Source organism: Arvicanthis niloticus, chromosome 13 (assembly GCF_011762505.2).
Source record: "Arvicanthis niloticus isolate mArvNil1 chromosome 13, mArvNil1.pat.X, whole genome shotgun sequence".
NCBI classification, from domain to species: domain Eukaryota; kingdom Metazoa; phylum Chordata; class Mammalia; order Rodentia; family Muridae; genus Arvicanthis; species Arvicanthis niloticus.
The window spans coordinates 59,678,994-59,705,767 of NC_047670.1; the positions used below are offsets into that span (position 1 = coordinate 59,678,994).

The window sequence follows — 26,774 nt, forward strand, 5'->3', positions numbered from 1 at the left end:
GCACTACTCATCCGTCCCTTTGGAAGGAATTATTTCAGCACAGGCAGGGGAAGCAAGCTTCCTTGCCACCTAACAGCCACTCCTAAGACCCAACTGAGCTATGCAGAATGACAGGTAAGCAAACCCTGACCCAGCCATGCACTTGAATCCTGGAGACTTCAGTGAGGTAGGTGGTATCAGCCCCATTTTACAGGTGGGCAAACTGAGGCAGAATGAAATGCAATAGCTCGCTTTTTAATAACAACATACAAAATCTGGAGAAAGCCCCAAAGTAGTGCCTACTCCCAGAGACCAAGGAATGGAGCCAGACAGGAGCCATGCTCCCGTGCCTGCTGTCCAACCTAGACGGGCTGAGCTCTACATACACAGCTGAGTTCTCTGGATCTGGGGAGCTAAACCCAGCAGCAACAGGAGGCCCAGCTTCCAGTTGATTCCAGGTGGATAGAGGAGGCCTCAGAGCACACCGCCAGGGTGAGGCTTGGGCTGGTCACTCACATGGTCACTTGCACCCACCGAGGACAATGCAGACTCATGAGAAGCCTGCTCTCCTCTCTGCCTAGGGAGCCAGGCTGAAGACAAGACCAGCATGCTGACCAAAGCACGGGGCAAAGGGGACAGCACCAGCCTCGCTCTAAGCTCTGGCCCCAGGGTGGTTCTGCCTACAACCTTTCCGGGAGGATTCCACCCCAGTCCCCATCAGTCATCCCTCAGCAGAAGTACCCTCCCACTTTCCTTCAGAACCGAATTCTGCGTCCCTCCGGAGAGCCGAGATCGACGCAGGACGTCTCGGGGTCGGAGGTGTGTGTGTTGGCGGTGTTCTTTGGATGGAAGCAAAGGCCGTTCTGGGGGATCGGGGCCTGTCTGCCCAGCTGGAGGTTGAGACCCATTCTGGAGCTGGGCATAGGGCGAGGTATTCCCAGCCGACAAACAGCTCATGTCCCCTGACCCCCAGCTGGGACCCACTGTGACAAGAACTATGGGAGAACAAGCTGGGACCGACTCCTGAGCTGAAGTCCGACAGTACTGCATTACAAAATTTTCAACTGGCTTTGTGTAGGATGCGTGGACAGCGGCCTGGCACAGAGCCCCAGCAGGGGTACAGGAGCCGAGGTCGGGAGGTCTAAGAACATTCTGGAAGCTGGCAGCCCCTCATGCCCTCTATGATCTCTTGGCATCTCTGGCCCTCTTTGGGAGCAGAAGGCTCTCAGAGATAGGCAGAGGGGGCTGAGCGTGGGCACAGGGTGGGAGCAGAGCCAGCGAGGGAGGAAGACGAGGCACTTCAGTTTGGGCTGGTGTTCATGGAGTCGGCCCTGGCCCCGGGAGTCGAGTGGCCCTGCCTGGCTGTAGCTCCGGTGCTGGCTTGTCACAGAAGACCCCAGTTGGCGGTGACAGGTAGGCACTTGGCAGCATTCCCAGGGCCAGGCAGGGCCGGGGCTCCGTGCAGGCTCCACACACACTAGGTCATCAAGATGGGTTTCTGCCGTACTTCCAGGATGTCTAGAGTGACAGGAGGGAGGCAGGTGGGGTGAGGAGACTCTTGGGAAGAGCCATAGCTATTACACACACACACACACCTGATAGGACCTCACAGGATGCAGACACCATCACCACCCTACCCTCCCATGTCAGCAATGGAGAAGCACAGATGCAGAGGCCAAGAAAAACAAGACCCCCACAGAGACTCCAGAGGCAACACCCAACTGTGACCATTCACAGGCCAGTGAGGACCACAGGGACACATGTGAAGGGAAGCCACCAGCCATGGAAAGCACACCCTGCTGATGCCTGAGTGGGGAGGCTCTGCAGTGCTCTGCCCTTGTGTACCTGTTAAGATCCGATGCAGCGGCAAAGTGACATAGGTCAAGTGTGCATAGAGAAGGAAGTTTCCATCAGCTCTGTTGAGCTTCAGCCAGGACCCAACCAGGGACCGGCCTGTGCCGGATAGGGACCGAGACCGCAGATTGGTGGCATTGTGCAGGTCGGCTGAAAAGGAGAGAAGAGGGTCAGTATCCCAGTGTGGACCAGGGAGCACGGGGAAGTGACAAGACATCGTAACTCCTCCAGACTGATGCCATGCTCCGAGATGTTCCTCGCCAATGCCCACATCCCCAGCACCCTGCTTCCAGGCCCTCAAACCTCCTGTCTGCCAGGGCCCACCTCTACCTGGGCCTGGACGGAAAGTACCCAGGGTTCACCCCAGGGAAGCCTTCCCTCCTCTGTCCACTCAGCAGGCACATGGAACTGGCATGTACAGGCTCTTGCTGAGGATGGTGAGGGATTGCTGGACATTCCCCCAAGAAACTCCTGACTCAGTTCTGAGGGCCACCCCTGACCCCCAAACCCCACTTTCCACAGGACTGATAGAGTGGCCAGTTTGCCCACTAACCCCACTTCCCTGGTCCAAGACTGAGGAGTCCTGTCCCATAGCTGCCCAACTCACTGGCAGTGATGCCAACCACCGGGAAGGAAGGTGAGTGGGTGGAAGCAAGGTGGGGTGGGCCCAGTGAAGGATCTGTGAGCCTGGTGACTCATGGGAGACCAGGAGTCAGAGGCAACAGAGAAGCTGTGAGGTTTACCCAGGACAGAAGGTTCTAGAATGAGCAAAGCCGGCCCAAGAAGTAGAAGAGGAAGAGCAGAGCCCCGAACATGAGGTGGGTGGACAACCTGAGAGCAGGACTCTCAGAGGCAGGAGGCTGCCCCATCTACACACAGCTTTGCCGTAGCCCTGGGGCCGGCACTCAGCACCTGGTATGTGTGGCTCTCTATGTGCCATGGGGTGAGAGAGAGACTGCCAGGACCAGTGACCACGCAGACGAGTGACCACGTGGACCAGTGACCATGCAGACGGTGAATGTATGCCAGAGCACGGGCCATTCCTCTGCAGGAGCACAAAGGGGAAGGCCAGCACCTCCACTGTCGTCCTCCCGGAAGAACTCCTCGCTGTCGTTGGCTGAGTGTGATTTCTTCATCTCTGCAATGCGGTTCCGCGGCACCTTCCTCTTGAGGGATGGGGAGAAGAAGGCAGGCCGGTTGTTTCGCTCTGGGGTGGGCGGGGTGCTAAAGGAGGTCACCTGGGAACAAGAAGCCCAAGTCACAAGAGCAGCAGGAACAGACTCTGCCATGAGGCCCCAGTGCCACTTGGATCACGCCTACAGAGCCAGCCCAAGCAGGGGCTGGTTATAGTTGCTGACCCTGGCCTGAGGGTCAGCTGTCCTGGCTGAGGGGACGCCGAGCACTGGAGGCTAGCTAGCCACATGCCCAGCAACCAGTCCTGCCTAAGGAGGGAGGAGGCTGCCAACAAACCTGACATAGAGGCCCCTCTTCCACATCTCAGCACAAAAGAAGGGCTGTTGAAATGCCAGGTGACAGGCTGCTGGTGTGGCTTAAGGACAGTCCTGCCCCCACAGCAGCACATGATGCCTATCTGACATCCAAGCAGAGAGGGCACACAGACAGGAGCCTCGACTAAGCCTAAAAGCCCAAGGCCACCGGGCCGACACCCCAGGCCAACCCCGGGCCCTCCCTCTTGCACCCAGACCCTTTCACAAGGGCCCAGGCTAAGGGCCCGCTCTCTGCTCGTCTCTCTCCTCCCTTCCAAGTACATTTAGTCCCAGCCACCAACAATCTCCATACTACTGGAGGTGAGCCGGGCAGAGACAGGCACAAGACATAGGTCCCTTGCCCTCAAGGAGCTTACAGTCTGCTGGGGGTGACAGACTCAAGTGACAACCACAAAATGCATGCTGGTCACTGAGACAGAAAGGGAAGCACAGGACATGGAAGCACATTGGAAGAAGGGACAGACAGCCTGTGAAATCAGAGTAGGCTTCCTGGAGGAGGCTGCCGCTTGAGTTGGGTCTTGAAGGACGAGTAGGAGTTCGCCAGGTGAAGAAGGGGGGGAAGGGCGTTCCAGGCATAGGGAACTTGGCCCATCCCCTCCCTCCTCCCCACGCAAACAAGAATCGGAGCAGCAAGGTGAGCTGAGACCGAGACTTCGGAGCCCCATCGGCCTCCCCGTCATAGCTCCGACATCCACCGAAGTCCCGGCGGCTGCTGGGCTCCAGATGGTCCTCCCTCAAGTCAGGGAAGTTTTCAAAAGATAAAAAAACAAATACCAGAAACCACAATACACACAGTCTGCATTTCTTATACACTGGTTACAAGTGACCCCTGAGGACAAGACAAACAACAGTGCATACACGGGCCATGGGTGTAGGCCCTGTGTGACCTCACAACTCCAGGGCTCCACAACCTCTCTATCATGAAGGGTATGGTTAGGGCCATCCCGTCCCCCTCGGCCATTCCCACTTGGCAGATGAAGAAAACTGAGGTGTGGGTGAGTCTAGGGACTCATCTGTGGGCACTTAGCAGACAGCACCCAGGTAGTGTTAACCCCGGGCCGTGTTTCATATGCACTTTGTCATCCAAATGCCATACAGAACTGGGCACAATCTGGCTGTCACCTGGGAGCTCAGAATCCAAGTTACCTCCATTCCAAAAGCAAGAGAGCCCTTCCTGAAGTGCCCAACACTTTACAACTCCCCCCCCCCCCCGCACTTCTTGGTTTTGTTTGGCTGATAAAACACACTAACTGTAAATGATTCCAAAAAGAAAGAAAAGGAGGCGCCCAGGAGCTAACACAAGCAACAGCCAATCAGGCACCATCTGCTTTGAGTTGCTTCTCATCAGACACAGAAGAACCACCATAGCTGCCACTTGGGACACCTCACAGGGCCAAGCCCCATGCAAGGCATTAAGTCATGAATAGTGCGCCTGGAGCCCCCATATTGCAGGAAGCACATTCATACTTTTCAACGAGAAACAGAAGATTAGAGAGAAAGAAACTCGTCCAAGGTGGACACCTGAGCAGCAGAGCCCAGAATGTGGCTGGCCAGTCTCTGGGACAAGGGCTGACTGATTCACAGACCACTCTGAGTGGCATCTGAACACTGACCCCACGGGCAGAGCCCTTCTCATGCCTGAGCCTGGGGTCTCTCCATGGCCACTGACCTCGGCTCCCCACTAGGCAATGAGAGAGCTCAGAGGAAGCAAAGCTTTTGGTCCTATGCTGGGCCCTCAGAGCTGCAGCAGGAGCAGAATCTGTCCACACCCCTGGGAGGCTGCTGACAGACAGGATGCCCTAGACAAACAAGCAGGCCCAAAGCCAGTCATGTGCTTGCTGTTGTCCTTGTGCAACAACACGGGGGTCAGCTCTTCCTTGTCCCTATCTGGCTTACGTGGCCAAAGCTGCCCAGCAGGTCCATGCAGGCAGGCACCAGACCCAGATCCTAGTCAATTTCTTCTGTTCTCAGGCCCTAAGACTCGGCCCCAGGCAGCAGCAGCTCAGGGAATCAGCCATGGTTGGGTACGAACCTGCTGGGTGACCTCAAATAAGGCACCCCCTCTCCACGTCAGCAGTGGCGGTCAGCCAGCTAGATCTCCCTCACCTGGGGTCTGTGGGGTGAGGGAGCCACAGGAAGTGAACCCAAGGGACAGGAGGCCCCTCCCCCAGCTGTGCAGCCCTTACCCGCTCATGCATGGGCGAAGCTGGGCTTGAATCTTCGGTCCCACAGGGGGATGTGTCACCAGTAGACACTCGGCTGACTGCCATCTCTGCATGGCCCTTGCCCTGAGGCCCCTTCATGCGCACAAACTCCATGTTGTTGTATTTGTAGAAGCCAAATGACATCTTCTGGGCCATGCGAGCAGCCACACTCACCTATGGCAGGTAGGACACGGCCTCGGTCAGAACCGTGGGACTGACTTCACACAGGTCCTCTCTCTCAAGACAGAGTATTACCATCTCTGAGGCCATCTTGAGGAGTCTAAGCCACAGGGAACCCAGTGAGCCCAACACGCAGTCCAGTATGGCATGTGTTCCAGATCCCTGGCCAAGGCTGTCCCATGCCCTGAGCACCCATGCTACAGGCCAGGACCTTAACAACAGGCTGCTGCTCCACCTCAGACTGGACAGCACCAGCTGGAGGAGGCCAGAGTACCAAGATTCCTTCTGCAGCTGATTAATCAATGATTAGTTTGGGGGGTGTCTCCAGTACTCGGCCACAGACAGCAAGGGGCTGGGGGTAAGAGAGCCAATGTGCCACTGGCTGGCACCTCACAGAGACACAGGAGGAGGGAGGACTCCCCACCTGCACCTCAGATGGACACAGGTGTGCTGGGATGAAAGAGAGAATGTAAGAGAGGCTGTGGGGCCCCAGAAGTGGCTGCAGGAGCAGCAGGGTCCCTGATGTGGGGTGGTCTCATCAAGGGAGGCCCAGGGGAGGACGCACGACACTAGGTGGCCCTGCACTCACGCGGTTGTCATACACCTTCTTGAGCGCCTCGTAGCGGATGGAGCCCTGAAAGATGACACCCTGGAACGTGTTGGTCTTGTCGCTAGCCACCAGCTCAACGCAGACCATCTCTCCTTCCCCCACTGTCATGTCACTGAACACCTGAGGGCAAGGATGAAGAGATGGAGATGTCAAACATTAGTGCCACCACCAAAACCACACCCTGACCTGGCTGAGGGGGAGGGCGCTAATCACCGAATGTGGGGCAACCTGTAATCCTGGTGCTAGAGAGGCCAAGGCAGAAGGATGGAGATGCTGAGGTCAGCCTGAGGCAGCTAAGGGTTAAACGTCTCAGACAGAGGGCTGGGAAGAAAAGGAGCAGGAGGAGATGGGGTGGAAAAAGGACAAAGAGAAAGGGAACCACACACAGATGAGGACACAGAGGAGAGGTCAGGCACCGGCCCACAGTCACCCACTGTCCACCACCCCACCATCCACTCTTGCCACAGGTAGGAACAAACTCATGGTGGGGCAGGGCGTGCAGCAGCCAGGAGCTGGGACTGGAGGAAGAGACGCCGCCCCACACTGAGCCACTGGCTAGACCCTCATCTGACTTCCTAATGTTGTTCAAGCTACAAGGACTATGGGGACACTTGGGGAGCTCCATCACAGCCCAGTCAAGCCCACCTTACTCTGAGCTTGGCTGTCCAAAACCAATGTGACTGCCTTCCTGGGATAACACCAACTGGACACAGGCAGTGTGACTACATCCTGCCACCTTTCTGAGCTGTGTTCCAATATCTGACATCCAGGTGTGAGCTTCAAGGTGAGAGACTCAGAGCAAACAAATGTGCAGTGTGAGCCCCGGGGGGACAACCTCACTTCCTGAGCCCCAGGTATTTCCTGTGGGGGCCCTGAAAACCATGCCTGCTCACCTTCATGGGACTTCCAAGAACAATGGCTGTCTCCAGACAAGCACTAGGATTCCCAACATACATACACACCACACACCCACACACATATCACATACCTACACACACACACCACATACATATATCCCATGCATACACACACCACACACACCCATACACACACACCACACACATATATACTCATATCACACACACCACACATACATACACACACATACACACACATCACATACACAACACACACATACACACTATATCAGCCTTGGCTGAGAAGCAAAGCAGGAAGAGGATGGCACCGACCCCACCCTCTCCTGGCACTAGTGAATTAATCACTCCCACTCACTAGTCCTCAGGTCATCAACTCTGACACCTAAGTAGGTCACGAGGTCATGACACTCACTGTACAGATGAGTGACCTAGGCTTGGAGCAAGCACACGCTTGTCTATGTCAATCACTGAAGCAGGGAGCCCCGCTGGCTGTCATCCAGACTCGTCCCTGCTCCTGATGCCCATGTCTCCCGGGGGGAGGTTTTGCAGGTCCTCAGCCTGGCACCCCAGGAGGAGAGGAAGGGGAGAGCGGCCGGTGGTGAGCACTTACCTCCTCAAAGCTGTCAATCATGAAGAAAATGTTGGGGTAGCTCATCTTGGACTCTTCTCCTTTGCTGTCCATGGGGTGTTTGCTGGGGGAGGCAAACACTTGCTAAAAGAAAGCAGACAGAGGGGTTGAGGAGCTGCCTGGACGGAGGCCTAGAGCTACCACAGAAACGGGCCAGGGGCCCTCAGTGCTCCATCAGTCCAAAACCAGGGATGCGCTCTACAGGAGCCACGAGGGGAGCTGAGTGCATGCACAGGACCGAAACCCTTAGAGTCAACCCTCGTGTCTTCATAGAACAGGCAACAGGTCGCTGGAGCATCGGGACACCGGCAGGAGGTAGGGGCTCACCTGGGATTTCTTCCTATGGATGTGGATGTCACCCCCGTCAGCACGCGTACACACAGCGCAGGTCACCATGTAGTCCAGCTGGAAGAAAACGCTGTCAGCAGGGGGCAGAGGGGGATTGCCATCTCCCGGTCCCATGAGTGTCCCTCGTCACCCATGCCCCTCATCACCCATGCCATACCTTCTGCAGGATGAGGTTCAGGCAGACGCTCTCCTCCCAGTCAATGTCAGGATCTCCCAGGCCCGGAAGCTTCTTCGAGTCTCTCCGGTACACTTCTACCTCCACCTCAGGCTCAGCTTCAGCCTGTGGCACAGGACACAAGTGAGACTCTAGGGGTCTCCTGCTCCCTGATCACTGCACCAGGCTGCTGGTAACACACAAAGACAGCCCCCCGCCCCATCCCCAGAACCATCTCTCTTTTCCTTGGAACCCTAGTTGTCTAACCTGCACAATAGAAAAAGCATTTTCCTCTCAAAGTTGTGAAAATTCAGACGCTATTTCCCAAGTTCCCAGTGATAGTAACATCTGCTGGGCTCACAGTGAGCAGGAGAGGCTAGTCTACATGTTTTAGAAATGCTTAACCTTTTATCTGCAAGGAAGGCACCATTAATCCCTCAGTAACTGATGAGGATCAAACAAGCTACAAACCACATACTACTCACTTATCAAAGAGAGACCAGAGCCCCATCTACCCCTACTCCAGGCAGGATCAGCATTAAGAAATCAGAAGCAGCCTGTCCTGTAGGGGTCCTGAGCCCAGAGTCCTAACTAGGCCCAGGAGGGATCCTGCAGGTTCCACTCCAAGAGGCAACAGTCACATCCTGCTGGGCAGCTCTGGGGCCACAGGTGTGTGTGTGTGTGTGTGTGTGTACCTAAGGAGGAGCTGGGATCCACACAGAGGCACCTCAGTGTGCTAGGATACACCACAGGGGTGGGTGGGACTCCTACCCTCCACTGTCTGTTTCTGTGGGAGTCACCCAAACTCAGTTGGGAGCCACGCTGCCTGCCTTGGTCACACTCCACTTCTCTGATTGGTTGTTCCTCACTCAACACTCATCTTGTTTACTCCCTCAGGAGAGCCCACACAGGCAGGTGCTCAGCCTGCCTGACTCAGTGCAGGGTGGGGATTGCCTAGGGTACAACTGCAGCCTGTGGTAGGTAGGTCAGATGGGTAGCAGCATAGGTGGCTCCATGTACCACCAAAATATGCAGGGAACTTCTGACACTTACACACAGATGTGCAGATGGGTGGCGTGTACACTCAGAAACAGCACAAAGCAGCCAAACTGACAAAGCACAGCCGCCTATGTCAACAGGCACCGTCCCAAATAAATGACTGAAATGCAGTTGGAAGACACACTGCAGCTCTGCATGTTGGCTCAGATGGGATGACCCACCTGATGCTACAGGCCAAAGCTCCTTGACCACACTGTCAGGCTGGGTCTCTGGGTCTAAGGGCTGGTGACACCAATACTCAAACAGACAAAAGGCCACCAACCTGGGCACCTTTGCATGTATATCACAATCAAGAAAAGCTACCAGCTGAGTGTGGTGGCCCACACCTTTAATCCCAGGACTCAGGAGACAGAGGCAGTCAGATCTCTGAGTTTGAGACCAGCCTGGTCTACTTGGAGTTCCAGGACAGCCAGGGCTACGTAGTGCGATTCTGACTCATACACAAAAGAAAGCTACCACAGAAGAAAACACAAGACTAGATGGTGTGAGACCAGAAAAGGACCCTCACGGCTCCTGAGCTCGAGTTCTCCAAGTAGGTTTGCTGCAATCTGTACCCTAGGACTGCTGAGGGTGTCAATAGGAGGCCACCAGCATAGACGAGGACACCAACTGATGCCAGTGTCCACACCGCCAAAGACAAAATAGGCTTCTGAGAACAGGGAGTGATTTTGTCCAGGAGTGGCATGAGGAGACAGTGCAGAGAATCCAGGCCACACTGGTGAAACCAGGTCTGGATGCCCAAGGTGATCCTGAAGCAGGATGTGGGAACGCCAGTATTCCATGCCCACCCACACTGCAGTTCTGGCTCTGCCCACCCACCCTCCTCTGCTCGGCAGGGAGCCTAGTAGGTTGCCATGACAACCAGTACTAGCAGGATGGGAAAGGGTAGGAGGCGGTCTGTGCTGCAGAACACTCCTAGTGCACAGCCACTAGAGTCCACATCGCAGCAGCCCTGAGATCTTGACTCTTGGTGGGTTGGGGTTCTTGGCTGCACCTCCACTCTGCCCCCCTCAGGCCACATTAAAGATTGCAGGGCTGGAAAATATGTCCAGTATGGGTGGACGTGAGCTTTGCCTGATCTCAGGCCTGGCTCTCCAGGTCCTGTACCAGACACCATCCAGTCCCTGCAACCCCCGGAATCCATTCAGAAGTGCAGGAGGCCAACCAAGCATAAATAGGATGTGGGGGTGGGGTGGAGAGAGGAGGGGTCCCCACTTCCCAACACCTATGCAAAGCCATCTGAGCAGAAAGACTAGTTATTCTTGGTCTCAGTCCATTGATGCTTGATGACTTTTCTTTCTCCCTGCACATATCATTCTGAGGTCACGGTGCTCTGCTGGCACTGTCACAAACTGTCACTCACTCAAGTTATAGCACATCCTGGGTCAAATGAGCCAGGTGTCCCTTCCCCACCGTGCAAGTCCTATACCCGTTCCAAGATATATCTTCAGCACAGCTGTCCTACAACACTGTATACAGATGCCACCTCTTTCATGGTCCCCATTATATGATGCTCTCTGTGTGCCCAGTAAGGTCTTCCCAAAGACAGTGGCCAGCCTGAGTCATGTCTGTGTCAGTGCTGGGGAAAGAGCCATTTCCCTGTGGCTGTCACTCAATGCTCCTGTTAGGTTCAGGCTGGCTCCACTGACCTCAACACCCACTAAATGTTCACAAGTGCCTCAACACAGCCCCAGGGTCCTCCTGCTGCACTCCTCCATCTTGGGCCCAGGCTGCATCTCACAAGGAGTGCTCCTGCTGTACTTCTCTTCCACCCAATGCTACCTATCATCAATGTGTCTCACGTTCCTCCCCAGCCGGCCACACAATACACACAAGCCTGTCCCCCACATCCTGATCTCCCCCAGATCTGCCACATAGGACCCACCCTAAAGACAGTGACTCACATGAGCCTGTCCTGAGACTGACGGGATGGAGCCTCTGGAGCCAGAGGTGAGGTCCACAGACCTGCTGCTCCAGGGGCCTTCACCCTGAGTTAAACATCGGTGCTTCACCAGCACACAGAAGCTCCCTAGCACCTTTCCCTTCCTGCCAACATCACCTCTGGTCACATCAAGCCCAAACACCCCAGCTTCCATGTATCTAACAGGGGTCTCAGCCCTTACAGACCATCTGTTCCAAGTTTCAGAGATGTCTGGGGCTGGGCCACGGTCATAATACTGATCAAGGAGAGTAGCTGGGCTGGAACTGTATATCAGACAGGAGGGTGTAGGAGGCAGGACTGAGGAGCCCAAGGCTGGCCTCCCTCTTGAGAAGGTTCCTGCCTGTCATTGGTGCCACCAGCAAGAGCTGCCAGATGGACCCACCAATCAGGTCTCAGCTTTAGCTCTTCCACACAGCATCTTCTGCTCTGCCCACCTGCCTGTCACTCCTGCGCATCACCTGCCTCTCCAGGTCCCTCTCCAGGTCCCACACTCCTCTGGCTCTTCTCCCTGGCCAGTGGTCCATGGGCTCCTGCTGGCCCCTCCCACGTTAGCCTGGCAAACAAAGCGTTAAAGGCCTCCTTTGCAGCAAGCATCCAGGTGTGTCCATTCACAACACATGGACTCTGTAGATGTGCAGCTATGTGGCAGGAAACGGCTCCCAGGACTCATGTGTGTGAGCCATAGCTAAGGAGCCTTGGAGCCTGAGTCTCAGTGCTCTTGGGGAACACAGACAGGCTGTAAGTCCTAGACATGTCTCACAGCTGAGCACTCTGTCCCTGAAGGCAAACAAAGTATCCCCGAGTTTAACATGTGGGCCATGTAAACATTCTATAAACTACTAAAAATTCTGGAAGAGAAGAACATGTGCAAAAATCTGTCTCAAGAACTCCACACACGACCACATGAAGGGCCCTGGGTGACTCACTTCACCTCTCAGTCCCATTTCCTCATCTGTCTAGCTGCCCAGTTGCTGGGAGTTCAGGAGACCAAGCAGAGGCCTGAGTGGTTCCCTAGTTTATTAGTAAAAGCCAGAGAAGGGCAGTCATCACCAGCATCACCAGTCCTACCATCCAGCCACATCCCTGCCCACTCTGGGGAGTGCCCTGGACTTGGGGCTCAAAGCCCTGACCCTCCATTCACTCACTCGATGTAAGAGGCTGGCCACATGAGCGGAACCGGAGCCTCAGTTTCCTCAAAGCCACAACTGCTGCCTTTTGGGGTCATGGCAAAAACAAACGCGCTGGCTGCTCAGTTATGTTTGCCCCTGCAGCTTGAATGCTGCAGGAGGGAAGGAGGCCCTGCAGGAGGTTCAGGGCACAGGTGTGGTAGGGGATTGTGGGGGAGGGGAGGCGGGGGAGAGGGGCTACCCACCTTCCTCCCATCGACAGTGCTCTCACTGGCCGGGTAGGCTCGCTTCTTGCGCACGTAGAAAAGCATGTCATCCTGCCGGGGAGCCAGTTTCTCCATGAAGTAGGTAGAGAACATCCAGGTCCAGAAGACGATGCGGTCATCCTTGAAGCAACCTACAGGAAGGGGCCAGAGGAGTGAGAAGGGGCCCTGTTGGCCCTGGCTCTGACCTTGGCCAAGCCTGGTCCTCCCCACCTGCATTTCTGGTCAGAGATCTGATAGGGCCGGGATGTGCTGCCCCTTCTCCCTTGGTGCCTCCCACCCCCACCCAGGAGCATCACAGAGGCTGGGGATGCCTCCCTGGAGTAGGACTCCACCCAGCGGCAGCCAGGGCTACCAGGCCCCCCACTGCTGAGCTGACTTCATCCAGGGGATGAATCAGCGGCTCCTGGGGAAAAGGAAAATCTAGGAGCTGTGAGGACGTCATTGGCTGGCTGGCTAGGCTGCAAGGAGAAAGGCTTTGCTGGGGGAAATCTTCTCCGCAGACATCCCTAGCCCTCCCCCTCAGGCTGCAGCAATCCCAAGGAGAACCCGACTTAAAGGGCCAGCAAGCGATCTTAACTGCGGGCAGGAAAGCCCTGAGAGGATGCCAGATTGATTCCCATTTGATTACTTCAGACATTTTATTTAAAATGGTATTTCTGCATGATAAATGAACTGTGAGATCATTTTTTGTACCAGAAAGAAGGGGGAAAAAACCCACTAGTTTTGGTAAGAAAAATCTGGGTTTCCTCTTCAGAGGACAGGTGGCTAAGCTCCTGAGCCACAGGCTCCCTTCAGCTACAGGAAGACGAATGGCTCCCAGCTGGACTAGCCAGTGCCTGGCACAGAGCAGGTTAGCAAACATGGACTTCCTCCCCATCGCTCCCACCTGTCTAGATCAGTGGTTCTTAACCTGTGGGTCACAACCCCTTTGGGGGCTGAATAACCTTTTCCCAGGAGTCTCCTAAGACCATTGGAAAACACAGTTATTTACACTATGAGTTATAACAGTAGCAAACTACAGTTATGAAGTAGAAACAAGAATAATATGGTTGGTGTCAGTACAGCATGAGGAACCGTAGTAAAAGGTGGCAGCGTTGGGACGGCTGGGAACCCCTGCCCTAGATGGATCATCACCCTGTGCTGCTCAACGCCTTCAACTCCTGAGTTTCCTTCTTTCCCCATTTCCCAGGACCATAGAGACTTAGTCCCAGTGCCTTGCTTCTGAAGGGTAGATCTACCTTGTACGACACCCTCCACCGTCCTCAGAGGTAGTCAGAGGCCAGACCAGGGGCTGGTGGCAAGCAGAAGGCGCCAGCCACACCACAGAGCCTCTGCCCTCTGACAGCAGTGTGTGGTCCACCCACTCCTGCCTGGCGGGACACATGATCAGTAGGAGGGGTCAGAGTCAGGGTGAGGGTCAGTACACCTTGCCAGCCTCCAGTGAAGGTGGGGGCAGGCTCACAGCACAAAGCAGGCACATCCACCGGCACTGGACATTCCCGCCTCCCTTTGTCATCCCACAATGTCCAACTATGTACACACTGTGAGACAAAGCAAAAACTTCTCTGGCCTGACAAGCAGGGACCTGTAACTTTAATCCTGGCCATGTCGCAGCTGTGCAGTTTACAAGTGTCAGTCACAGAGGAAAGCACTGCCCTTCCTCTTGAATACATACTGCTGTGGACTTGAGTGCTGAGACTTAAGGCTAGGCACGTGCTGAGCATGGGCAAGGTCAGGGGCTCCATCCCCAGGACCACAAAGGGCCACCTGGCAGTGGCTTCTAGGACATCCAGCCAATTCAAATCATCAACAAAACAATGGCAAAGACTTTAACTACAAATGAGTTAGGCCAAGAACCGTGTGGACTGTCACAGTAAATCCTGTCACTCAAATGTCCCCACCTCATTTCACAGAACAGGCTCAAGGATGTGCCCAAGGTTCCAGAGCTGAAACCTCATCTGCAAGATGGCCACACTCAGGCCTTGGAAACCCTGTGCTTAACAACTTGTTGAAAAGGATCCAGCCACAGATGCCAAGTGGGCAGACTGCTGGCAGGTCCAGGGCACCAGGAGCAGAAGCTGGGAAGGCCTTTATTTAGGGAAGGGGCTGGCAGGGGCCAGGCAGGTCCCATCATCCCTATTCTACATACTCCAACAGTGGAGCTGAAGCAATGGCTCTTCAGAGGACTGGGGTTTGACCCACGAGAATCAGCTAACCATCACCTATAACTCCAACTCCAGGGGACACTGCACCCTCTTCTGGCCTCTGTGGGCACTTGCATTCCCATGCACAAACACACATAAACACACACACACAATTGAAAATCATGAAACAAATCTTTAAACCTAACCCTTATTTATGATGTCGGGTCCCTGGGTCCCTTTTTCTATCCTTCTGTATTACTCATCTTCTTCTTAGCATTTATTTATTTGTGTGCATATATATGAGCACGTGTCTATCATGCTGTGGTGTGTGTGTGAGAGTTGGTTCTCTTCTTTCACGGTGTGGGCTCTGGGGGTGGGGGAGGGAACAACTCAGCAAGTGTCCTGACACGCTCAGCCATCTCCCCGCCCTACTGCCCTACTTGTCTCTTTAATCGGAAATCCTCCTATCTCGCCTCTCAAGTGCTGGGGATTAGAAATATGAACCAGCATGCCTGGCCTAAATGGCATCTTTATTTTATTCTGTGTGTCTAGATATTTCACCAGCATGTATGCCTGGATACCACATGTGTGCCTGGTGCCCAGAGAAGCCAGGGAGGCTAGCAGATCGCTTGGACTGAAGTTATAGCCATCTCTGAGTCACCACATGGGTTCTGGGAATTGAACTTGGGTCCTCTGTAAGCACTGCCTGTGTTCTTACTGATTGAACCATTTCTCCAGTCTCCTGGATGGTATTTTTAAAGGAACAAATTTGCCTTTTTAGAAATGTGAGATGCTTATAAAGTTGTCTTGACTCAGTCCTATCTGCCTACATTCAACTAGCAAATGAGGTGACTGTCTGTCACAGGGAGGCTGGTACACACATGTTCACAGGGGGCTTTCCTAAAAGCCCCAGAGTGGAAGCCAGGAAAGTGCACACCACACAGCCTAGCCAGCCAATGACTTACAATCCCTCATAGCACCAGAGGCATCAGAAGGAATCAGAATTACCATGTACACAAGTCAGGCTCACAAGACTAAATTCTGTGTGACTAAATTCACATGGCATTTCAGGAAAAAAAAAAAAAAAACAAGTGAAGAAAAGCAGATGATGCTGGTGACATTGGGTGTGACCATGACACTATGACCCCAGAACTCTAGAGTTCAGGGCCATCTGGCTTATAAGAGACCTCACCTCATCTCAAAAAACAAACCAACAAACAAAATACAGAGGCGGTTGTCTTAAAAATAAAGCAGTGGGGCTGGGCATGCTGATGGCACCACAAACCACAGGGAAACAGGAGAAGCAGAGACAAAACGGCGGGGCAGCTGACCTTCACAGGCTGCTGGTCACCCCAGGTACAGCCGGCTGCTCTTGCAGAGGACCTGGATTCAGTTCCCAGCGGCCACACAGCAGCTCACAACCATCTGTAACTCCATTCCAAGGGATCCAGTGCCCACTATGGGGATCTAGCCTCTTTGGGCACTGCACACGCATGGTGCACTTATATACACGCAGGCAGAATACTCATACAGGAAAAAAAGATGAGCAAACCTAAAAATAACAAAGCAAAACAGAAAGAGTAACAAAAATAGATGACGCTCTGTGCTGCCAATGAGAGCAAAAAATCCAACAGCGTTCAGGAGGTTGGGAGGATTCTGCAATTATTGGCACTTGCCAATAATTAGGTGAATTACGGTATATCTACTACACCAAATGTCTGTTGACTACTTGATTATCAGTTTACTCAGAGTTCTAGGAACCAAACCCAGGGGCCTCGTTTGTGCTAAGCAAGCATTCTATTTCTAGCCCATATCCACAGTCACGCCTCCTTGTAAAGGGCGTGAAGGCTACACACAGACACAGGAATGTGGGCCATGCAGTCCTGGGTAAAAAGATCAAACTGTTGTAGTCATGCCGACGGCACCACAAACCACAGGGAAACGGGAGAAACAGAGACAAAGTGGCGGGGCAGCTGACCTTCACAGGCCACTGATCACCCCTGGCCAGCGCTGGTCAACCTCTCTGCCTTCCTTCTTTCTCCACAAACTACCTTTTGCCATAAATCTATAATCTATGGCTTGGTGTCACAAGCATAGTAGACATGCAGGGAGAGGGAGAGAGCCCTCTTCCCAGAGAAGGAAAGACAGACACAGAGATGTTTTCCATGCCCACTGCTGGGCATGACAGATCTGGCATAGAATTTCTAACTCCTGGAGACACAGAAATATGCAGGCATTGAAATCCCACAACATGGATCCTTGTCCCAACTGTTCCACACACAGACTGTTCCTGTAACCTCCCACATTCCCAGAACCATAGTGAGGTCTGGGGTAAAACTCCTTACTAAGCTGTGACGCTCCTCCCTCTACAGGGGACAAGTGAAGAACTTGGATGCAGATGTTCTGCATGCCTCTCTGGACAGCCAGAAGGAAGTCACTGGGTCACAGCTTCACAGTATCCTTTGGTCCTGTGGTACAGTAACTGAGCTAACACACGAAGCAACTGAATCTTACTGGCCTGCTGTTTCTTTGTCCCATAGGGAAAGCCCTTCTCTCTTCTTTTCCCCGAGCCTGTCCAGCAAGAAATCCCCTGGGAGCTGTCAGTGTAGCATAGACCTCCCTAGTCCCCACAACTGTATCTGTTTCTGTCCTGCAGTCATGGGTGCAGGTTCCAGTGAGTTCCATGACCCCAAGCCTCAGGGCGGCAAACATAGCCTGAAGCGGAGCCCACGCGCCGGGGCAGCACCACGGACAGCTCCCAGCTGCCAGGCTCCTCCCTTCCACACTGGGGTCCGGAAGGACAGCAATGAGTCAGTTTTCCTTGCTCCTGGGGACCTACAGAGGCAGGCAGTCTAGGACCAAGAGAGTGACTCTGGTCACTCTGTCACCAAGCAATCAAGTCACAACCTGTTTAATGATGAGTTCTGTCTAAGGCATTTTATTTAAGAGTGGCTCACTAGTATCAGATGCATTCATGCCCAAACACAGAACATAGCCCTGAGAACCAGACCTCTCCGACCTGTGAGGGAATTCTGATATCTGTCTGTGGTGTTGTGGAGACCAACATCCCCTTAGACAGATCTGTTGTTTACCATCTGAGGACACAGGAGCCGAGTGTCTGCCACCCTGTTCCCTCCCAGCTGGAAATCTGTCTGTCAGGCATTGATGTGGGGCAAGCAACAAACTCACTAAATAGGACCGATGAATAATTAGGTAAGAACAGACTCGAGCTAAAGGAGGAAATGGGGGCTGGAAACTTGCTTAGAAATTATTAGGTTACACCAAAGTAAAATTTACCTAAAGGAGCGTCTGCCCGGCAGTTTAGAGAAGACAGCCTGGCTGATAACACTAATTAAGCTCTGTGCCTTGTATCTGGAAGAGTATAATTCTGCCAGGCAGGCATGATGACCCTGGTAATAGTCCAGGAAAAGCAGCCCCGGTCTGTCTCAGGATAACTATGTCAGTATTTCTACATTGCACATCTCCCTCATTTGTCCAGACAACCAGACTTTGGAGCTTCTGTCTCTGTGGAGCATGGGTAACTGTTCGAAGTATAACTTGGGGCCATGCCCCTGCATAAGCAAGGATTTCCGTTTAGAACCGGTTCCCTTCTGTGCATTACCCAGAACAGGTCGCTTGCAGAGTTCTTTCTTTATTAACATCTGTGTGCTTGATCTCTCACTGGGAAGGCATAAAAATATTATAACGTAATAGTTGGCTCCAAATGGGGCTGTGGACCAGTTGTTTTTTTCTGCCCAGCAATTTCTGATTCTCCTAAACTGATGGGTCCTCTACAGGTGGAGAGAGGGCACACACTGGGGTAAGCACCAGGCCTGGGCCTCCCTGACCCTAGTATTCTCTCTCTGTCTCTGTAGCAGCAGGCTCTCTGCCTCACTGTGCATCTGAGAGATGGTCTGCCAACTCCATCTTGGGTTCAGGCTCCATCTTAGAACTCGAGTTAACCAACAAGCCTGCACGTAGCACTAGTCTCCAGGTCACTCCCTAACAACCACCAACTGTGAGGAAAGCAGAAGTCAAGGTTCTAACGTTTATGGTTTGGCTCCCAGCACCAGCCAATCATTTTAAAGGGCAACAAATTCCATAAAACCCCCCCAGTCGAATGTATGCCTAGCTAGAACCCCCCTTGCTTGTTTGCTTGAACCTGGGCTCAGGCTTCACCCTCCCGTTCTGCTGCATCAGTGACAGCGGTGAGCCCAAACTCACACTTGAATAAAGACCCGAGTGCGACTGCATCGGAATCGGCTCCTGGGTGGTCTTTTGGGGTTCGTGAACACTTCTTGAATGGGCCCAACACATGACAAGTGAGGTGACTGACAACAGCAGCAGCTTCACAGTACGTGGCTGAGAAGGGGAGAATGACAGGGTGTGTGTGCCCCGCCCCTACAATTCATGGACCACTGCCATCTTACTACCACTTCAGAACCCCTGTCAACTTTTGGAAAACCTCAGCATAGTGTGAAAGCAGCCGTGTGTGTGTGTGTGTGTGTGTGTGTGTGTGTGTGTGTGTGTGTGTGTGTATGTGTGTGTATGTGTGGTCAAACTTAGGGCTACACTATCACACACTATGTATAAATATGTATATAAATGAATGTATGTATGTGTGTATACACACACACACGGACATTTTACACACACACACACACTGGGGTCATGGGAAGTAAAGCAGAGTCTCTCTACAGAGCCCTGGTTGTCCTGGAATTTGCTATGTAGACCAGACTGGCCTTGAACTCACAGAGATCAGCCTGCTTCCTCCTCCCGAGTGGTAAGACACTCGGCCAGCTCTTTTCTTTTTACTGAGACAGCGTCTTATATGGGCCAGGCTGGCCTTCCCACTGCTATGACTCGAGAACAGAAATGGCCTTGAATTCCCTCTACCTGACAAGTGTGGACAAGATAGGCGTAGGGCACCACATCAGGTTTATGCAGTGCTGGGCATCAAACTTAGGGCATCATGCACACTACATAAACACTAATAAACGAGCCACACTCCCAGCCCTAAACCTGCCTCTTTTTTTCAACACAGGACCTCAGAAATTGGTGATTTGATGGTAGATTGAAGAGCTGAAACTCAAACCCAGCCCCTCAAAACAGAACTTGCTTTTTCCAATATCCCACAAAGAGACATGCACAGAGCCAGATTCTTCTAGCATGGCGCCGCTCAGCCTTCCTAACACTGCGACCCTTTATTACAGTTCCTCATGCTGTGGTGACCCCTCAACCATAACATTATTTGTGTTGCTACTTCTCAACTGTAATTTTGCTATTGTTATGAGAATGTTTTCTGATGATCTAAGGTGGCCTTGTTCAACCCCCAAAGGTGTTGCAACCCAGAGGCTGAGAACCACTGTTCTAGCTGATAAATCAGGAACCTAAGGAGTTCCTGGGGTCTCCTGGTCAACAGCTGACTCTCCCTACCCTCTGAGCCCTCAAGAACAGCTCTGCTCTCCCTGCACTGTAGGTGCCCACAGCAGGCACTGAACCCCAAAGTGCTCAGAGCTTCAGGTAATATACACAATCATGGGGGCAGTCTACTTCCTGTGCCAGGGTCTGTGGATTCACTTCCCTGTAGAGGGCCAATTCTACAGACGCCAACTATTTTCCACAGAGGAGATCCCTCAAACTATACTTACTGAAAAGGAAGGGAAGAGGCTACCTTCTGAGGCTTTTCATGTGCTGCCCGTCTCAGTTCAGAGTTAAGGCAGCCTCTGTGGAACCAGTTAAAATAGACTTGGTCCATGCTGCCTGCTGCCTGTTTGTGTAAGTGACTCAACCTTTCAGCTTCTCCATCAGCAAGATTAAGAGAAGGATGTCTACTCCCGCAATTGCCACGGAGAAGACTTCACAAGATGCTTGAGGTACTGAACAGGCACCCAGGAAACCATCTAGGTAAGGACTGCCATGTTGCTGTAATGGCTAGGGACGCAGCCATCAGCTCACATGTAATGCCAGCTTCTCACATGTTACTAGAGCCCATGAAACCTGCACACGCTTTGGAAGAGGGCCACTGTTCAAGGCAACACACCTGGGCACACACACTCAGTAAAACCACCAGCCAATCACAGTCACAGGGATCGACATGAAAATCTTAAATGCAGACCAGGCGTAGTGGCTAGTAGCCGTAATCCCAGCATACGGGTAAAAGGATCAGAAGCTCAAGGTCATCCAAGGCTATATGATAAATTCAGGACCAGCTGACACTATATAAAACCCTGACTCAAAATAACAACAAATTTATCACTAAGAACATGCAAATGGCTAGGTAGGATTTAATTAACAGCACAATAACAATCTAATCATTAGGTCTATCCATGTATTCACATCTATTTATAGTTCAAGAGAGAAATTAAACATGATCATAGAGATGCTGGGAAATCAATCAAGTTCAATTCCCATTCCTGAAGGGTGGCTGAGTGAGCACTCACGTCCCTCGGCGACGTCACACCCCAGCTCCCAGATCATGAATCCTGACTCTCCTTAAGCTCAAACCTTAGGTTGCTTTGAGTGCCACAGCAACAAGAAAAGTAGTGACCCGAGGACTTGGTGTGTCTTTTTTAAAATCTGAGGTGGGGTATGCCACAGCCCCTGTGTGAAGGTCAGAGGACAGCGTTTGAGAGCCACTTCTCTCTTTCTATGATGTGGGTTTCAGGGACCGAACTCAGGTTGTCAGCAAACACTTTTACCTACTGAGCCAATGATCTCGATGGCCCTTAAAATCTGTGGGTTTTGGCAGAGGATGGTCTTGGGTCAAACCCAGGGCCTTGTGAGTATTGAGCCAAGCACTCTACTACTAAGCTATGCCCCACACTTGTTTTTTCATTAAGAATTGTCCTACAAGGGCTGGAGAGATTAAGGCTCAGTGGTTAAGAGCACAGGCTGCTCTTCTAGAGGTCCTGAGTTCAATTCCTAGCACCCACATGGCAGCTCACAACTGCCTGTAACTCCAGTCCCAGGAGATCTGACACATGCACATAGACATACTGCAGTCAAAACACCAATCCACATTAAAAATAAATACATCTTTTTAAAAAATCATCTTATATATTTTGAATTTTATATCTTAAATTGATCTGAAAAAAATAAACCAAAATAGCTGGACATATTGTCTATATATGATCCCAACATTCAGGAGACTGAGGCAGGGGGATTGAGAATTAGAGGCCAGCCTTGACTACACGGTAAGACCCCTAACTTAAAAGTCAAACAAAAGGAACCAAGACAGGGATTCTGGAGATGGTTTAGTCGGTGAAGTACTTGCCACAAAAGCAAGACAACTCCCTCCAAACCCACATAAAAAAGACAGATGTGACAGTGTGGGTATTCCGTCCCAGCACTGGGATGTGAGACAGGCTAATCCCTGGGGCTTGCTGGCCAGCCAGTCTGGACAGGTCAGCTGGGATTCAGTAAGGGGCCCTGTCTCAAAAAATAGAGGGTAACTAAAGAAGACATCCAACACCAACACTGTTTCCTGTGTGGTGGCCTACACCACACACACACACACACCACACACACACACACACACACACACACACACACACACACCACACCCCCCCCACACACACACACACCACACACACCACACACCACACACACACACACACACACCACACACACCACACACACCACACACACACACACCACACACACACACCACACACACACACACACACCACACACACACACACACCACACACACACACACACACACACACCACACACACAGACACCACACACACACCACACACACACACACACCACACACACACACACCACACACACACACACACACACACACCACACACACACACACACACACACACACACCACACACACACACAAACACACACACACACACACACACACACACACACAGAATAACAAGAGACCAAGACATTTCTAGCAACTACAGTTAGCAAATGCCAGAACTTAATGCTACTTAATTACTAGAAAATTGCTTACATCAGGAGTGAGACCCAGAACACAGAAACTGAAATATATAAATACATATGAAAACATGGCATTTTGTTTTTGTTTGTAATGCATAGCAAGACTGAAAAAAAATCCAAATGTCCACAGAGGCTCTGGAGCAGTGGAGTCGTGTGGCTCTTTCCTGTTCCCGGTTTTCTGTCACATGTTCATAAACAACTTAAGGCTTCCTAAATGCCGGGCACCATGCTAAGCTTCCCTGCCGGCACAGTTCCATCAGCAGGTTTATTGTTGTTACAGGCAGGGATGCTGTACACGGAGAGCCTGCCCAGGAGCACAGTTGGCCCCTGCAGGACTATGAACCCAGTTCCACCAAGCACCTACCCCTGCATGGTGTGGAGTACCCCAAGTACATTCAGGCTGCTGGCAGATGGCGCTCGTAGCCCAGCAGGGGATGAGGGCTGGACCCTGGTCTAGCTGCCAGCAGCTCTTCAGTGAAGGGTGTTCAGCTCCAGGCTGAACTATAGGCTAAGTAGGCAAAGAGCGAGCAGAAGTTATTGGAGCTGCATTCAAGACCACTGCAGAGAAGCCTGGACCAAAGGAGGACAGGGAAAGCCTGCTAGCCCAATGTAGTAAGGAACTGGAACTTGAGGGCAGACCTCACGGGCACTCTGGCTGCTGGTTGGTGTTTACCCTCCAATGATAAATCTCTAAACAGTCTGGTGAAGGGTAGGGGCACTGAGCCAGTGTTTCTCTGCTGTGGCATGTGCATGCTAGTACCTGGCCTGGACCCAACTGTGGGCTGCAAGGACAAGGTCCTCTCGAGAGTGCACCTGGTCAGCAATGGACTCTGCTGGGTTCTGGATACCTCCCAACAGCAGAGGTTAGGGGGTTGACTGTCTTTGACAAGAGTCCAAGGCTGGCCCTTGGTCCCCTGGGCAGGATGAATAGGCTTCTGTGGCCTCAATAGGCCTTTTATCATCTTGTGCCTGGGTACTGAGGGCCCTCGTTCCCTGGGGCACAAAGCACAAAGAAGCTGTCCTAGCAAGCCAGGCTGCCCTGATGGGGCCCTGGATGAAGGACTGGTCAGTCGGGTTCCACATGAGCAGTCCCAAGGGAAGCGGAGTGTGGATGACTCGGATGGCCAAATCAGGCTGAGCTGGTTCAGCATCTTCTTCAGGAAGTTCAGGCTCTCTCACCACATGACCCGTGAGAGTAGCTGTGACCTGTTAGAGTAGCTGTGACCTGTGAGAGTAGCTGTGACCATGAGAGTAGCTGTGACCTGTGAGAGTAGTATGTCCTCAGCTCCTAGGGTCTGTCTGCCCACTCATCCCCAACTCCAGGCTGCCTCTGATAGGTAGCACCTTCCCAGACATGTAAGTGCTACCTGCACCCTGGGGCTAGATCCCTTCTGAGTTCCCACTCTGATGTTCACAGCATCTACTATGGACTTTTATTCACATGACGAGAAACTGAGGCTCAAGACCTGAGTCACTGCCAGCCAGGCCTGCCACTGCTGCTTTGTGGCAGGATCAGACCACTGCCACATACATCTGACACAAAGCCACACCTTCAGCCCCTTGCCCCAGTCTTGTCATGGTGATTTCTTACTTCCTATCTGTGAGGGTACTTGCATCTTGCTGGACAGAGGCCACTGAAGGCAGCCAGCAAATGTAACCCTAGACACATGACCATATGGTACATTCTCAGAGACACGAAGGCAAATTTACACACAGCCCAAACCACCTTCAGCAAGAATACAACAAAGATCCTCAAAACCCTGGGAACTCCTTTCAAACCCACCCACCTCGGTTAGGAAACCGGATGCTGATGTCCAGGCTGCCTAGCAAGTGGCTGATGCTCAGAGTCTGCAGCTTGCCCCATGCCTGTGAGTGTGTGGGCTTCCTCTGGGGCTGCCTGCAGGATTCCAGATCCCACAAAGCTGTCCTTTATGCTTTCTCTGCAGCGGCAATGCCACAAAATTACCCACATGACCAGTGTGGCACGGCACCCGCCACATCACCACCCAGAGCCTGCCTCCAGGCCACGGTGATGTTCCCTGGAACATCTCACAAACTGGGAGGTCTCTAGATACAAACCCCCAACTTGGAGATCACCATGATGGCAGCGTTTGTTTCCACATAGAAAGCTAGCTCCACAACCCTTCACAGCACACTATGGCCCAATGGGATCTGTGATCCAGCAACCCCAGCACCTCCACCCCGCTAGGCTGGAGGTTATTTTTTCATGAACTCCTCACTGTTCCCTCCTCCTCTGGCTTCCACTCAGGCACTACAGGGCAGAACCTCAGAAGCCCACCCTCCCCAGCCAGAGCAGCCACTCCCTGACAGGTGCAGCAGCCAGCAGCCAGGCTGGGGATGTGGGCTTCACTCTTCATTCATTTCTTCACCCTGCTCTGTGCAAGGCTCTGGCTCCATCCTTGCAGCTGTATCTTGTCTATACTGCACCCAGCACCTGCTGCAGGTTCTGTAAGCCCAAGGACACTAAGCTTTTTCCGTGTGGCCGGCTACAGAACTGCCACACAAAACAGGACTCTGTGCACCTCCAGATCCAGGCAGATCCCATGTGCTCTCCAAGCCCTAGGTCTTTCCCTGACTTCACAGTCACCTAGGCATCCCCTTTAGGAGGAAAACAAACCCAGACACACCTCCCCACTGCCCAGTGGTCCTAGCAGGCTCCTCGTTGCTCATTCAATCCACTGCAAGCAACTTCCTCTTCCTCTTCCACTCCATCACCAACTCTCTCAGATCCCTCCTCTTCTCTGACTTCTGGGACTACCCACCCTCTGAAACCAGGGGCTGGGTACTTCCTTGTGTGCCAATCCAGCAGAGGGCCACCCAGGAAAGAGTAGGGCATCAAAGGCTCCTCTGATACAGATGTATCCAAGTATGAGAATGGACAGGTCACAGCTCCAAGTCCAGGAAAGTTATGTCCCTGCTGCTATGAGAGTCTGAATAACTGTCCCAATCCCCCTAAGTCCCACTCCATGTGACAACGGGGGTCACACTCCCTACAGAAAAGATGCAGAGAAACCCTGTTTGAGGAAGAGAGAGAGAGAGAGAGAGAGAGAGAGAGAGAGAGAGAGAGAGAATATATAACAGGTTTCTAACAGATGTCCTAGTACTTCAGCAGAAAGCACAGGTCAAGGAGAGGTCTGTGCTGCTCAGAGCTCTCCAGCAAGCTCAGAGAACTCTCCTGGGTGCACACAGGCTCCCCTGACACAGCCCTTGGATGAGGATGACATCAGCTGATCGCAGCTGCAGCACCAGCTGAGGCTGATTCATCCCACCAGTTTCCCTGTGGGGAGAGGACTCCCAGGAGAACTGAGGGGAGGGGGTGGGAATACTCTGGAATCCCAGCTCCACCTCCCTGCCTGGCAGAGTCAGGATCCCCTGAGTCAGCAGCCCAAGCAGGCCAGCCATGGCTCTCCCTCTGCCTGAGGCTCCAGATGCGGAGTTCCAGCTCTCTCAGGCTGGTAAGACAGCAAGGACGCAGTTCCCAGATGCAGAGGGTAGAAGTGTGCCTATCATTTGTCTTCCTTCCTGTCTGCTGTCCCTGAAACCCCCCCCCCCCCACCAACACACACATGGTGGCACTCCTGATGGCCAAAGGCAGTGCCAGTGGTAGCAGCACACACCTTAATGCCAGCACTCAGGAGACAGAGGCAAGAAGTCTCTAAGGTTGAGGCCAGCCTGGTCTGCTCAGAGAAACCCTGTCTAAAGGAGGGAAGGAGGGAGGGAGGGAGAATAACAGGTTTCAAACAGATGCCTTAGTACTTCAGCAGTGTAGCCTGCTCCTCATCTGCAGAAGAGGAAACTCAGAGTTGAGAGGAAGGAACTAACCCCAGTCCCACAGTCCCCACAGTCCCCACAGTCCCCACAGGCTCTTGTCTGCCCCTCATTCCCCGAAGGTAGGCAGCTGTAGCCCA

The 26,774-nt window shown here is 52.8% G+C and overlaps 1 protein-coding gene across 1 annotated transcript in view; it reads right to left on the minus strand.

The window, feature by feature from the left end:
* Positions 1 to 213: 213 nt before the first annotated feature.
* Kiaa0930 (KIAA0930 ortholog) overlaps positions 214 to 26,774 on the minus strand; it is a 38,076-nt gene continuing 11,515 nt past the window's right edge. Inside the window, exons 2-10 of the mRNA XM_034516341.2 lie at positions 12,717 to 12,868; positions 8,347 to 8,469; positions 8,169 to 8,246; positions 7,824 to 7,925; positions 6,315 to 6,455; positions 5,528 to 5,719; positions 2,909 to 3,071; positions 1,825 to 1,983; positions 214 to 1,497 (exon numbers count right to left, since the gene is read on the minus strand). Coding sequence (XP_034372232.1) covers positions 1,457 to 1,497; positions 1,825 to 1,983; positions 2,909 to 3,071; positions 5,528 to 5,719; positions 6,315 to 6,455; positions 7,824 to 7,925; positions 8,169 to 8,246; positions 8,347 to 8,469; positions 12,717 to 12,868 — 1,151 coding nt within the window. The 3' untranslated portion in view covers positions 214 to 1,456. The remainder of the gene's footprint in view (positions 1,498 to 1,824; positions 1,984 to 2,908; positions 3,072 to 5,527; positions 5,720 to 6,314; positions 6,456 to 7,823; positions 7,926 to 8,168; positions 8,247 to 8,346; positions 8,470 to 12,716; positions 12,869 to 26,774) is intronic.